The sequence below is a fragment of the Biomphalaria glabrata genome, chromosome 4 (genome assembly GCF_947242115.1).
Source record: "Biomphalaria glabrata chromosome 4, xgBioGlab47.1, whole genome shotgun sequence".
Classification (NCBI taxonomy): domain Eukaryota; kingdom Metazoa; phylum Mollusca; class Gastropoda; family Planorbidae; genus Biomphalaria; species Biomphalaria glabrata.
Genome location: NC_074714.1, coordinates 27,493,566 through 27,509,844, shown reverse-complemented (window position 1 = coordinate 27,509,844; position 16,279 = coordinate 27,493,566). Strand labels below are relative to the sequence as shown.

Genomic DNA, 16,279 nt, shown 5'->3' with positions numbered 1-16,279 from the left:
TTTACTTTTGAGCCTTCTGTCCTGAAGGCTTTCTAAATTTTGTGATTTTACTAAAGGTGTTACTCTAGTCAAATGTGAATATTCTTTTGTTATGAATCTCACTGCTCTATTTTGTGTCTGTTCCAGTTTCTTAATGTTTTCTTGAGTTGAGGGGTCCCAAACGGAGGATGCATATTCTATTATTGGCCTAACCAAGGTTAAATAACATTTTAGTTTTATGTTCTTATTTGATTTATAGAAATTTCTTTTAATAAATCCTAATGCTTTGTTTGATTTTTTTGTAGTTTCATCAATATGTGGATTCCATGACAGTTTTTCATTTATTATAACACCTAGGTATTTTGCGTTTTTAGTCTGTGTTACTGGTTTGCCATGAATAAGATAAGTGGAATTAATTTGTTTTAGTTTTTTTGTTACTCTTAACAACTGACATTTTTCTGGGTGGAAAGACATGCTCCAATTTGATTCCCATTTCTGTAATTCATCTAATTCTCTTTGTAAAATATATGTGTCTTGTGTTGTTTTTATTGTTCTATATATTATGCAATCGTCTGCAAATAATCTGACTTTTGTTCCAGAAGTAATGCAATTTGGTAAATCATTTATGTAAATTAAAAATAGTAGTGGACCCAAGACTGTTCCTTGAGGTACACCTGAGTTAACTGTTATCGGTGTTGATTTAGAGCCATTTATTATTACAGTTTGTTCTCTCCCTATCAGAAAATCTTTAATCCACCGATGCAGTGGACCATTAATGCCGAAATATTTTAATTTTTTAAGCAAACTATGGTGGTGAACTTTGTCAAAAGCTTTGGAAAAATCTAGTAAGATAGCATCTATTTGTTCACTATTATCTAAACCTTTTGAAAAATCATCAATTAGTCCTATTAGTTGTGTTTCACATGATCTATATTTCCTAAAGCCATGTTGGTATGGTGTGAGGACATTATGTTTGTCTAAGTGGTTTATGATGTTGCTACATATTATGTGTTCTAGGATTTTACATGTGATGCTGGTAAGTGATACTGGTCTGTAGTTTCCTGGGTCAGATTTTTCTCCTTTTTTAAATAGGGGGGTGACATTAGCTTCTTTCCAGTCCTTTGGTACTCTGCCCTGGTTAAGTGAAGCCTGAAAGAGTATTTTGAACGCTGGGGCTAGCTCATTGCTTAGTTCTTTGAGTAATCTAGCTGGAATACCATCAGGTTCAGACGCTTTATTTGGTTTGGTGTTGGCTAATAGTTTTTTAATTCCATTTTCTTGTACTACTATATCTTTTATGTTGTCTACTTGGTTCAAATTCAGTAATATGTCTTTGTCTCCTGGGGCTGAGAATGCTGATGCAAAGTATTTGTTTAGGATGTTTGCTTTAGTTTCATTATCATTATGTATTATGTTATGTTCATCTTTTAATGGCGCTATGCATGTTGTTTCCATTTTCTTAGACTTAATGTATGACCATAGGTTTTTGTTGTTATCTTTAGATATTACATTGTTTATGTATTCACTCTGCAGCTGTCTGCTTACTTTTTGGGTTAAGTGTTTAATTTTTATATACTTTTGTAAACTTTTTTTGCATTAGTTTCTTTAAATTTTCTATATAGGTTTTCCTTCTGTTTACAAAGCTTCTTTAGTCTATTATTAAACCAGCATTTATTTATTTTGTTTGATATGTATTTACTTGGTATTTGATTTTCTATAATGCTTTTAAGATGGTTTTTAATGAAATTCCAGAGGTCATCGACTGGTTGGTTAATGTCTTTTTCTAATAAGAATGTTTGTTGAAAGTTTAATCCAGCTTGGTGTAGTTGTGTTAGGTTACATTTATTCCAGAGTAAGATTTTTCTTTTGGGTTTTGTATTGGCTACTTAAGGTTTTGGTGTTTATCTATGTTAGTGTTTTCCAATTTATATCAGGTAGGTTGTAATCACCCATAATCCAAAAAACTGCATTTTTATTTGTCTCTTTAAGTGTAGTAATCTGATTACATAGTTCCTGCATGTATTCTAAACAAGAATTTGGTGGTCTGTAAATACTGCCTATTATTAGGGATGTTGAGGTGGTATTAATTTTACAAAATGTTGATTCTATATTTTTTGAGTTAGGTAAGGTAATTTCTTCTGCTATAAGAGTGTTTTTTATTGCTAAGAGAACTCCTCCATGTTTATCAGCCCTATCTTTTCTAAAAATTTCATAATTACTATTGAAAAATTCTGCATTATAAATTTCAGGATGTAGCCAAGTTTCTGTTCCTGCAATTATGTCTGGTTTCTCACATTCTAATAAAATTTCTAAGTCTGCTGTTTTGTTCCTAATGCTTTGAAAATTTATTACTAAGGTTTTTAGGTATTTTGGTATTACTTCTTTAGTATGTTTGTTTAGTGACGCTGTTGTATTAATTTTAGTAGATTTAGGTTTAACAGGAGTGGATCTGGCTAGTGGTTGGTGAGTTTGGTTTGGGATGGTGTTTAGAATGTTATATGGGTTAGAAGTGTCTGCATCAAAGGAATCAAACAATCCTGATGTAAACTGAGGTAACCCACACGATACACAGTGCCATGATGCGTCTTTGTTGCCTAAGGCATAATACACAGGTGTATTCATATGGAGGCATGATGCATGGTACCATTCATCGCAGGTGTCACATTGAATGGCTTTCTGTTTCATGGTGCATACGTTTTTGCAGATGTTGCATCTATCTTTAGATCTAGGCCCTGGATTTGACTCTACATCTCCTGCTATTAATATTAACAGTGATAGGTATTTATTTCTGCTGTGTCTGATTGAGAACTTCCATTTGTGATGGGTAATCTTCTTTGATGTTATGGATGTGTATGCTAGGTTATTTTTAAGTTGCATTGATCTAAAGTGTGATGATTGATTATGACTGTTGTTTCCCTTTTAAGTTTAGTGTTGACTAAGGTAGATCTAGTTCTGTGTTCAGCTAGTGTGTATTTAGTAATTGTTAGGATAAATAGCCAGAGCAATTTCATGATGACTGTTGTTGATTTTAGTTTTTAAAGGGGTCTAGTCTAAATCTAGTTTAAGGTTTACAATGCCTAAGTTAAGTCTAAATCTAAAGTGAAAGCTAATTTACAATGACAATTAAATCAAATCAAATGGTTTATTAAATTCAAAATATGGACCTAGACTGCTGCTGATAACAGAGCGGATGTCCTGGCATCCTGCTCTTTGTAGCACTTCCTCATTGGTTATCTTATCTTGCCACCTTATTCTAAAGATCCGCCTTAGGCATCGGAGGTGGAAGACATTCAGCTTTTTTCCTGCCATGAGTAGGTTGACCATGTTTCACTTCCGTACAGCAAGGTGCTCAACACACAGGTCCGGTAGACTAGGGCTTTAGTACTGCTAGTCAGCAATATGTTGTCCCAGACTCTTTTCTGCAACCGTGACATGGTGGCCATTGCTTTGGCTATCCTGTTGTTTATGTCTTTATCCAGTAGAGTGTTGTTGGATATGATGGAGCCAAGGTAACAAAAGTGATCAGCAATTTCTAGTGGTTGGCCATTAATGCTTACTTGAGGTGCAGTGTTTGTGTTTTGGACAAGTATCTTAGTCTTGCTTTGACTGATGTTTAAGCCGAACTTCTGGCAAGCAGCAGATAGTTTGTCAACCATGGACTGTAGCTGAATATCAGAATCAGCCACAATAGCTGCATCATCAGCATACAGGAGTTCCCTGACGAGTAGCTTCCTAACCTTGGTTTTTGCCCGCAGCCTTGATACATTAAATAGTTTTCCAGAGGATCTTGTATGGAGAAACACACCTTCGTTTATGTCGCTGTACGCATAATGCAGTAGACAGGAGAAGAATATGCCAAACAGAGTAGGTGCGAGCACACATCCCTGCTTGACACCACTGCAAACCACAAAAGGTACTGATAGGGCTCCATTGAATTTGACAGTACATTTAGTTTCCTCGTGAAAACACTCAATTAACTTCAGTAGTTTGGGAGAGAGGGAGGTGATTACATCTATCGCATATACCACCTGGTACAACCATCTTTCATTTTGATATACTGGGTGTGGTGTGGCATAATACACAAATGGGTTCAATTGTCAATAAGTAGCTTATATTATAAAGATTGTCAACTAATTTGTTCACATACTATGATTTCTGCTAAAAAATTGGACGGCAATCCCCCCATGCAAAAGTCTAGTGTGGGGAGGGCAGTAGATTTAATCACCCCTCACTCCCCAACGCCTTAGGAGCGGCCAAGATACCAGAAGGGGAACGACACAATATAATGATTAGTTCAGATATATATATAAATAAGTAGCTTTTATCATATAGATATGTAACTAATTATGTCAACAACCTGTGATTTCTGCAAAAAAAATAGCAACGACCCCCCAATCAAAAGTTAAGGGTTTATGCTATTGCACTACCCCACGGCTGAGAGGTAAAGCGCTTGGCTTCTGAATCGGGGGTCCCGGGTTCGAATCCTGCTGAAGACTGAGATTTTTAATTTCGGGATCGTTGGGTGCCTCTGAGTCTACCCAGCTCTAATGGGTACCTGACATTAGTTGGGGAAAAGTAAAGATGGTTTGTTGTTGTGCTGTCCACATGACAACCTCGTTAACAGTAGGCCACAGAAACAGATGACCTTCACATCATCTGCCCAAGGTCTAAAGGTCTAAAAGGGAAACTTTACTCCTCCTCTCACCAAATCGGTCAACAGAAGGGGAACGACTACATAAGTTCAAATAGCAATAAGTAGCTTTGAACAAAGAGATATGTCATTAATTAGTTTACAAACTGGGATTTCTGCAAAAACATAATGGATCGCCCCTACCCCTACTTGAAATGGATGCAAATGTCCCACCACACTCAATCGGCCAACATACTAGAGGAGTGGTGGCGATATAATCCAAAAATATAAATAATTACTATATAATTATTAACATAAGTATATAATTCGTTTATAAATAATTACTATATAATTATTAACATAAGTATATAATTCGTTTATAAATAATTACTATATAATTATTAACATAAGTATATAATTCGTTTATAAATAATTACTATATAATTATTAACATAAGTATATAATTCGTTTATAAATAATTACTATATAATTATTAACATAAGTATATAATTCGTTTATAAATAATTACTATATAATTATTAACATAAGTATATAATTCGTTTATAAATAATTACTATATAATTATTAACATAAGTATATAATTCGTTTATAAATAATTACTATATAATTATTAACATAAGTATATAATTCGTTTATAAATAATTACTATATAATTATTAACATAACTATATAATTCGTTTATAAATAATTACTATATAATTATTAACATAACTATATAATTCGTTTATAAATAATTACTATATAATTATTAACATAACTATATAATTCGTTTATAAATAATTACTATATAATTATTAACATAACTATATAATTCGTTTATAAATAATTACTATATAATTATTAACATAACTATATAATTCGTTTATAAATAATTACTATATAATTATTAACATAACTATATAATTCGTTTATAAATAATTACTATATAATTATTAACATAACTATATAATTCGTTTATAAATAATTACTATATAATTATTAACATAACTATATAATTCGTTTATAAATAATTACTATATAATTATTAACATAACTATATAATTCGTTTATAAATAATTACTATATAATTATTAACATAACTATATAATTCGTTTATAAATAATTACTATATAATTATTAACATAACTATATAATTCGTTTATAAATAATTACTATATAATTATTAACATAACTATATAATTCGTTTATAAATAATTACTATATAATTATTAACATAAGTATATAATTCGTTTATAAATAATTACTATATAATTATTAACATAAGTATAGAATTCGTATATAAATTGTGTGGGATTTCTCTACAATTCGTCTGCCGGGAGGGGGAGGGGGCGATCGCCCCTACTGCTCCCCCCTGGATCGCCAGTGACTAAGTGCTAAGCATCTCAGGTGTGACATTAGGTGCTAAGCATCTCAGGTGTGACACTAGGTGCTATGTATAAGCATATTTCATGCGACACTAAGTGCTAAGTATATTACACGCGTTGCATATTTCTCCATGCTAAGTACACCTCTATATCTATTCTACTTCTCTGAATGAACTAATTGTAGCCCTATGTGAGCTCACCTTAATACAAAAAAAGTATCCGCAGCGAATGTTGTATTGATCATAGCTTGAATCCAGAAAGATTGAGTAAGTTTAACTGCATCCAGATGATTATCTACAAAACAAGGGAATAGAAGAAATGTAAAAAAAAAAAATTACATAATACTTTGTTTAAGGTTACTAGCAAAGATAAATGTGAACGCACTAACTTGATATACACATGGGTTGTACAATCAATTGACCCTACTAAGTGGTCAGGTCATGTGGACAAAAGAGCAAAGCAAGTGGTTTGTAAAAATGTTTGTAAAATGTTTTACATGTTTCGTATGTTCCTTTAGAATTGAAGATAATTAACTTAGGAAGTGGGGGATGAGAGCGGGCAGAGTTTGAACCCAGGTTCATCAATACATCCGAACGACAGTCCAGCGCGCAAACTGCACGACCATGCAGCCTTACTTGGTTAACTTGAAAGAGCAAGACAAGTGTGTAAAGCTCCTTCAAAAAGCTCTCTGGATTGTTATGTTGTTTGTAGTGTTTGAATCTCAGTGAGTTTGTGTGTATATGCTTTTGCTTTGAAATAGATGTCAACTGCGTACAATATCCTACAACAGATGCATATATCTCATGGGGGTGAGGGGGGTTCCTAATTCAACCCTCCTTTTCTGACCCCCCCCCCCCACGACAAATTTTAATCAGTAGTTGTATTTTTTGGACTCCATATACGAGAAATCAAACAAGTGCAAGAGAAAAACTAAAGCAAACTACAGTTACCTAATTCCTTGGGGATCAATTCAAACCCCTCCCCCCCCCCGCCTTTAAAGACATTAAATTGACTAGTTCCATGAGCGTAGGCAGCCCTCCCCCCAAAAAAACTAAAGCAAAACTATAGTTAGCTAATTTGGGTTCAACCGCCACAACCCAAATAGAAGTTGCTGGAAGTCATCTACCAGAATTAAAGCAACAGGCTGAGAAAGAAATAAAAAGCAAACCATATTCCATGAGCGGGGAAGTCGGTAAGGTTCAACCCAAAATGAAAATATCAGACATTGATGTTTGCAAAGAGCCTGGATAGTGAGTGTCGTTACAATATTAATTAAAAGTTGCATCATTAAATTTACCGATTGTATATTGCAGGTGTTTGCACAATAATGTCATGAGTGTAACATTTTAGAAATGTAAGTGAAATCATTATAGGCATGATTTCGTTGAGTCTCAGAAATGAATAGTCTGAGTTTAGCTTTCATAAACAACTGTTCTTGTGCTTAGAGTAATAAACATTTTGATGGAGTTTTATTTTAACTTCTTAAACTAGAAAAAAAACACACTCTTTTACATACCTACATAGGAAGGGTTGGAATAAAAGGCACTGTAATATGATCCAAGTACAATCCAACCGATTGACATAACTCTAATCCCATTAATACAAAAGAGTGTGTCCAGATGACCTTTTCCCAAAACATTGGTCAAGTTTCGTCTTAAGGAGAAGCACACTAAACATCGTTCCAGTAGAAAGACTAAACAAAATGTGGAGAAAAGAAAACACTTGAAGTCTTAGTTTACAAAGTAGAAGACACAAAGACATTATTTTGTAAATTATTTTTTTTACAAAATAATTAGATTATACTACAATTTTAATTTATTTATTATGAGATCTTGTTACAATCTTTGAATTAATTATTGAACAACTTGGGGGGGGGGGGAGGGAAATGAGAATTGGGACCGGGGAGGGGGGGGTACACATGTTTTCAATCTTACATTCTAGTATTCATTAGTTATTAAGAGCAAAATAATCGCTTACAAAAAGTCATCAGCTACATACAGAAGGAATTGTCTGCATTTTATTTTATGTTACTTGTTATTAATGCATTTTCAATAAATCTACAAAGAATATTGAGATATTGATTACTGTGACATTAGCTACATCTTCCTTCAATCAGCTTTTGTTCCACCATAAACTTAAATCTAACTTGTAATTGTAGAACTCTTCAAGAGTTGCTGTAAAAGGCTTTGTTTGATTTGCCTTGTGTCTTATTTATAGTTTGTTTTTTATTTCAGCATTTCATTCTGTGCTCTAATTAAATCTAATCTTTTTTTGTATTGTTGTTATAGCATTTTTTTCACAGGTCTTAAGCTAAAAGTAGAGCAAATCAATTAGCAATGTTAAATAATACTTTACTTAAATTTAAGTAATAAACTCCGCCACCTGCCGGTCTTAATCCCCGGGTGAGAAAGGAGGAGGGTTTGGCGTGAAGCTAGCGACCCCACCCTTTAAAACCTCAATTGCTACAGAATCCGAAAACTTTAAACATAAAGATAATTTTACATGTGGCGAGGGCGGCCAACCCCCGATGACGGTGTTAGACCAAACCCAACTGGACGTCCATTGCTCGATACAAGACAAACCCTTCAATGCAAAGTAATCGACCCTAATTGGTACATGGAACGTAAGAAACCTACCGGCTAGACATTCTTGGGATGCGGTGGACATCAAGTGGGACACTAACAAATGATGGCAAGATGCTCGGGACACGATAAGGAACATCCTCATGTCTCAAATAGCGCAGCCTCATCGCTAATTCATTGGAAGCCAGTCGCAGTATTACAGTTCGACTCCAAACAAACCAAATCAAAATCATTACCATCCATGTACATGCCCCTACAGAAGATGCAGAAGATACCATCAAAGATAAGAGAAGCGGATATTAGCTCAGACCACTACCTTGTCAGTGGCAAATGTAAGCTCCGACTGAAACGCCAACCAAAACGAGCCACACGACCCCGGCTATTTATTGTGGACAAGCTCAAAGAATGCAATATTTGAGCACAGTTCCATTTGAAACTAAAGGATCGCAGAGCAGTGGACACCAGGAAGAGGCTTCAAACATTGCCAGTGACAGGTCTTTATGGAGACAGCTTGCCGCCCAATTCGCCGAAAGGCGGGGAGGATCTAAGTCTAAGACTAAGTCTAAATTTAAGTATAAAATATTTAGGGTTTACCTGCGCTGCGATTGTTTTTGTCTGGGTCAGCAATTGAAAGCTGAGTTTTCAAATGTCTTTTTTGCATGCGTGGTAAGTCGGTGTTGACAGTTTTAATTTTAAAACTTTGTTTTATTTTCGCTGCAGATTTATGCATTATTTCACTAAGTCTTCGTGAAACTCGTCTCTCGCTGCAATGATCGACCATAGATGTATCATGACTCTGCTCACCAACTGAATGATCATTAGGCAGTTCATCTTGAACGTGTTCTGATATGCAGTTGGCATTGATCTCATTCACTAGTAGTGTCTTATCTAAAGAGTCTGTTTTTTCTGGTATTTCTGAAAGACCAGTTTTCACCTCGGAACTGAACTGCACACCCTTTGAAGGGCTGAACCGTGCAACGTAATTGCTCTGACTTTGCTCATTGCCGATCTCATTGCGGTTATGGAGTTCTTCAGTTTCGTCATTAACGAATGCAGGATTTCTGTAGCTAGTAACTTTATGTCCATCGTCTTCAACATGAGACGTTTGAGTAGATAGATTGACAGATTCTAGGCCAGCCTCTATACCAATGGCTATATCTCGACTGGATTTGACTCCATGCCTTCTTGAACGTAAGTAAAGCTCATACACAGTGCCCGAGAGAACAAGCAGTAAGAGAAGGGAGGCAATACACCTAGAACAAAAATTAAAACATTTATCTAGTTTAAAAAAACAAAACAAAATTCGTGTTTCCTTGGCACTGCAAAGAAGACTCAAAGTAACATGTCAAGTTAAACGACAAACATGTATTTTAAAGAAACGTTTATAGAATAGTAATTTATCAATATCTATATCTATTAAAGCCCTATACCAGAATAGTGAAATAAGAGTTGAAAAAAAAAAAAAAAAACTTTCACTGCACATGCTGCATTGATGCAACTGCCAGAGCAACCCAGTCTGGATGGAATCTTGTACACATCTTTCTTCCACTTCCCATTCTCGTATCAGTTTCAAACGTTGCTCAATTATTCAATTTCAACACATGAATAAACGAAAAAAACAAGGTTACAAAGACAGTTTGTGTGGAAACCCAGGCAGATAAAAAGGCAGGTATCAATATTTTCGGAAAGAACATCAGAATTAAATTCAATCAAAGACAAATGACAGAGAAGAATGGAGAAAGAAGGTTGACAGATCTTGTGTAGTGCCCCAGTGGTCCAGCAAACCAAAGGATAGGCGAAAGTGAAATAGAAGTTAAAACTGTATTTGTAACCTTGTTACAATTATCTTTATTTTTAGTGTCCAGATTGCATTGGCAGTAATAATAACACAAAAAGTGGGTACTATTCTTAGTAATCTTAATCTTTGTCGTAGGGTTGCACCGGATAGAACTTTTTGATATTCAGGTGGAGCCGGATATGGCCGGATAGCAAAATATATCATGTAACCTACATGTAAATGAATATTTTGCAAAACTTCTAAATAATATACCTATATTCATTATTTTTTTACTTTTATTTACCCTAATGTTTTAAACTCTGTTACTAATTGATGAATTTAAATTTAACAGCATTCATTAACAGACAGGCCTATCACAAACGAATCTGTGAAACAGATGAGGATGTGTATGTACGAGGCCACCAAATATAAAAGTGGCGCTTGGAATGGTCAATGTAGAATAATTAAATGTATATTTAATCAATCTAAGTGCATTTTGGGTTGTATAGTAGGTAGATGTAGGCTGTGTTCATGTATTTCAGATCATCAACTGGTCCTCAGATTGATATTTTAAAGGCCACGGACCGCTTCTGGTCCTTGAGTCTAGGACATGATACTGATAGTTAATAGTTGGAATCTGAAGTGTTATAGGTCAATATTTAGTGGTTTAAATTAATTCATTAACGGCAAACGATATTTTTTTAACAGCAGAAACATCAAGTGGTCATGCAAGAAAATAGCACATTGGGATGGTTAGTCAAGTCTATTTTACCGCGTTCAAATGTTTCTCAACACTTTAGCATGTTTTTTTTTTTCTTTGGTCACTAGATCTATATGCTGTTCTGGATTAATTTCCTTTTTGAGATTTTAAACTTTACTGTAAGGTTTTCCGTAATATAATAAGTCAATGGAATTAAAAAAAGAAAGTAGATTTGTTTCTAAAGGCAAAAATATATACATTCACGCACTCACATATTTGTTTTATTTTATTGTGCAAGAAACTATGTAGGATACATCTTCCTTATTAATGATCTATTATTTGAAAAATTTCTACAATGTTAAAAAAGTTATATGGAACCGTAGGTCAGATAGATGAGCTAGATCTAAACCAAACAAAATAAAAGTTCTCAAGGTTTAATTATTAATTAAGTTCAATATATATTTGAAGATATTTGTACAACTACATCTTTAGTTTTACTTTAAACTTCAATTTTAATTTTTACATTTTAAATGTTTACACTGTGTTCAGTTCTCATCAGTAATAAAACATAAGTCCTAATTATATACTCGTAGTTTGTGAAAGAAAAGGTCAGGCTAGTAAGGCTGTGTGTGTGTGTCGTGTACTCCAGACACGTAATTGAGATTTATCTCTAAGTAAGCAAACTCAGTTTCCTCAGAAGATATGTCCTATAGACAGTGTCAGCATGTCGTCCAAATGTATACACCTGTCTATTTGTAAACTCAATGTGATGGAATACACAAATAGGGGGAGATAGACCCTCTCCGCTAGACAGGTAGATACTACAGTTTACTTTTTTTCTATGCGGCCAACTATCATGCAGTGATGCCCGGCCGGAGTCGAGTAAGGCCGGATAGTGAAAATTAACGGATATTCGGCCGAGCCTGAGCTACTATCCAGTGCAAGCTTCTTTGTTATCCTTTTTTGGTTAATAAAATCTTTATTTGTGATACAATCTGTGTTTTTATATAATCTGTATTTTTTATATATATAATCTGTATTTATGATATTAATATGTGTTTGTGATATAATCTGTCTTTGCACTACAATTTTGGATTATTTCAATGTTCTCTCCTGCTACTGAAACAACTCTATTATCCTTCTTTTCTCAACGAAAGGTGGAAAGGTTAAAAATGTACCCCTTTCAGAACTTGCGATCTATGGTGGATCATCTGTTTCTATGGTAACCAAGAGTTTTATGTGAGCAGCTCCCATCGAGACTAAATGATTTGAAGAAGGTGTAAAGGGGAGCTCTGTAATGGATGGTCAAAGAATGTGTGTGTGTAAGGTGAGTACAAAGTTCCTTTTCCAATTTTAATTTTTCTCAACTTTACTAGTACTGAAGTAGACACTAATGAACTCTTATGTTAGAATAAAGGGAAAGAAATGGTGCTCGACTGATGTGGTGGTATAAGTTGAATTAGCCCTTTTAATACTTTGTAGGTCGCCGCTTTTAAGTTTGAAGCTAACAATACATAAATAGAAAAAAACTTATATTTTCATAAGCGATTCGCTGGCACAATGGCTTGGGTGGGGGGGGGGCTGAGGAGACTTTATACCTAGAGTTCGAATTCAGGTCGTTCACCTCTTTTTTATAAATGCACTTTAACAAAGCATCACCCAAATACGCCGACTTTCTCCCCTACCCCTTTCCAACTGGTTAGGACAAGTGATAGGTTCATGGCGTACTGAGAAAGCTAAAAGCATGAAATATTTTTAAAAAATACAAACAATTGGTAAAGCTATTTTTAATTGCACAGATTTATTATTGTTAGTCTTGACCCATTACAAACTTAGTAACATGACTAATTGTCTCCAATTATCGCAATTACTCTTCATATACGCTTTGTATTAAAGTATTTTAAAATGTTTTTTTTTGGTTTCAGAAAGGTCAACTGCCAATAGTTTTGACCTTGTCCTATGTACTACTCATTGAACATTTGCTTTGCCTGCAGACTTTGGTCGTCTTGTCTCAAGACATTCGTTTTACTTCTGTCTAAAGTCCTTACATTTCTACTACTCTTGTGGTGTGCAGATTATATTATCAGTTTAAAGACAACTACACTACTACTAATGATTGTAAATAATGGTGTTGGAAATGGGCGTGATGGTGGGAAGAGAAGAATGTGTAAATAACATTTGGCGACCAAAATGGTTGAATGATGTACTTACAAAGTAATGATAGCACCTGCATTGTCTCGTATATGTAGTTGACCTTGACATTTGACTAGCGCTACAGTGTAGTTTCCAAGCCATGATTCCTGATTTAAAACTGGTCAGCAAAAGTCGTTGAGGACATAAGAAAATTGACATAATTATATTTTTTTTAAATTATTTTAATTTTTAAAACCTTTATTTTATTTCTTATTATTATTCTTTTTATTTAAATATTGGAGGTTAAGCGTATGTCTAGTGTCGGGTTAAACTTTGTAGCATGATTGATGTACGAGATAGTACCAAAGAGACAGAATCATTTGAGAGTCAAGAACAGTTTTTATATCAAAATATTTGACATCCTGGACATTTCTATTTTTATATAGTTCTCTAGCAGTCAATATTTGCTCATGAAAGTAAAGCGAAGGTGTTGTTTTTAAAGAAGCTTTTCAGCATTAATCGATATTTTTGTGAAGGTTAAGTAATCTGCTTTTAAGGGTAAATTAGACAAGCTGGAGCTACAACCCAAAGCAGGACCTTATTAACACTGGTGTCAGAAGTAAGAGATAGCATCTAATCAAAGTGTATCAAAAGAAAAATAATCATTTCTACGTGTATCAAAAGAAAAAGAATCATCTCTAAGTGTATCAAAAGAAAAAGAATCATTTCTAGGTGTATCAAAAGAAAAAGAATCATTTCTACGTGTATTAAATAAAAAAGAATCATTTCTACGTGTATTAAATAAAAAAGAATCATCTCTACGTGTATCAAAAGAAAAAGAATCATCTCTACGTGTATCAAAAGAAAAATAATCATCTCTACGTGTATCAAAAGAAAAGAAAATCATCTCTAAGTGTATCAAAAGAAAAAGAATCATCTCTACGTGTATCAAAAGAAAAAGAATCATCTCTACGTGTATCAAAAGAAAAAGAATCATCTCTAAGTGTATCAAAAGAAAAAGAATCATTTCTAGGTGTATCAAAAGAAAAAGAATCATTTCTACGTGTATCAAATAAAAAAGAATCATCTCTACGTGTATCAAAAGAAAAAGAATCATCTCTACGTGTATCAAAAGAAAAAAAATCATCTCTACGTGTATCAAAAGAAAAAGAATCATCTCTACGTGTATCAAAAGAAAAAGAATCATCTCTACGTGTATCAAAAGAAAAAGAATCATCTCTACGTGTATCAAAAGAAAAAGAATCATCTCTACGTGTATCAAAAGAAAAAGAATCATCTCTACGTGTATCAAAAGAAAAAGAATCATCTCTACGTGTATCAAAAGAAAAAGAATCATCTCTACGTGTATCAAAAGAAAAAGAATCATCTCTACGTGTATCAAAAGAAAAAGAATCATCTCTACGTGTATCAAAAGGAAAAAAAAGAAGAAAGGTGCACTAACACTCGTGTTAGCAAAAAAAAAAGGATCCCATGAAATTGTGTCCTAAGTAAAAGACTTGTCACTATATCCTAAGTAAAAGACTTGTCACTATATCCTAAGGAAAAGACTTGTCACTATATCCTAAGGAAAAGACTTGTCACTATATCCTAAGTAAAAGACTTGTCACTATATCCTAAGGAAAAGACTTGTCACTATATCCTAAGTAAAAGACTTGTCACTATATCCTAAGTAAAAGACTTGTCACTATATCCTAAGTAAAAGACTTGTCACTATATCCTAAGGAAAAGACTTGTCACTATATCCTAAGTAAAAGACTTGTCACTATATCCTAAGTAAAAGACTTGTCACTATATCCTAAGTAAAAGACTTGTCACTATATCCTAAGGAAAAGACTTGTCACTATATCCTAAGTAAAAGACTTGTCACTATATCCTAAGGAAAAGACTTGTCACTATATCCTAAGTAAAAGACTTGTCACTATATCCTAAGGAAAAGACTTGTCACTATATCCTAAGTAAAAGACTTGTCACTATATCCTAAGTAAAAGACTTGTCACTATATTCTAAGGAAAAGACTTGTCACTATATCCTAAGTAAAAGACTTGTCACTATATCCTAAGTAAAAGACTTGTCACTATATCCTAAGTAAAAGACTTGTCACTATATCCTAAGTAAAAGACTTGTCACTATATCCTAAGGAAAAGACTTGTCACTATATCCTAAGTAAAAGACTTGTCACTATATCCTAAGTAAAAGACTTGTCACTATATCCTAAGTAAAAGACTTGTCACTATATCCTAAGTAAAAGACTTGTCACTATATCCTAAGTAAAAGACTTGTCACTATATCATAAGGAAAAGACTTGTCACTATATCCTAAGTAAAAGACTTGTCACTATATCATAAGGAAAAGACTTGTCACTATATCCTAAGTAAAAGACTTGTCACTATATCCTAAGTAAAAGACTTGTCACTATATCCTAAGTAAAAGACTTGTCACTATATCCTAAGTAAAAGACTTGTCACTATATCCTAAGTAAAAGACTTGTCACTATATCCTAAGTAAAAGACTTGTCACTATATCCTAAGTAAAAGACTTGTCACTATATCCTAAGGAAAAGACTTGTCACTATATCCTAAGTAAAAGACTTGTCACTATATCATAAGGAAAAGACTTGTCACTATATCCTAAGTAAAAGACTTGTCACTATATCCTAAGTAAAAGACTTGTCACTATATCCTAAATAAAAGACTTGTCACTATATCCTAAGTAAAAGACTTGTCACTATATCATAAGGAAAAGACTTGTCACTATATCCTAAGTAAAAGACTTGTCACTATATCCTAAGTAAAAGACTTGTCACTATATCCTAAGGAAAAGACTTGTCATTATATCATTAGGAAAAGACTTGTCACTATATCCTAAGTAAAAGACTTGTCACTATATCATAAGGAAAAGACTTGTCACTATATCCTAAGTAAAAGACTTGTCACTATATCATAAGGAAAAGACTTGTCACTATATCCTAAGTAAAAGACTTGTCACTATATCCTAAGTAAAAGACTTGTCACTATATCCTAAGGAAAAGACTTGTCACTATATCCTAAGTAAAAGACTTGTCACTATATCCTA

At 33.6% G+C, this 16,279-nt stretch overlaps 1 protein-coding gene across 4 annotated transcripts in view; it reads right to left on the bottom strand.

The window, feature by feature from the left end:
• The window catches only part of LOC106079467 (uncharacterized), a 176,073-nt gene that overhangs the window by 129,487 nt on the left and 30,307 nt on the right, over positions 1-16,279 (bottom strand). For all 4 annotated transcript variants that reach the window (XM_056025484.1, XM_056025482.1, XM_056025481.1 and 1 more), the window contains 4 exons: positions 13,265-13,364; positions 9,171-9,829; positions 7,511-7,687; positions 6,195-6,288 (listed from right to left, as the gene is read on the bottom strand). In XM_056025484.1, coding sequence (XP_055881459.1) covers positions 6,195-6,288; positions 7,511-7,687; positions 9,171-9,829; positions 13,265-13,364 — 1,030 coding nt within the window. The remainder of the gene's footprint in view (positions 1-6,194; positions 6,289-7,510; positions 7,688-9,170; positions 9,830-13,264; positions 13,365-16,279) is intronic.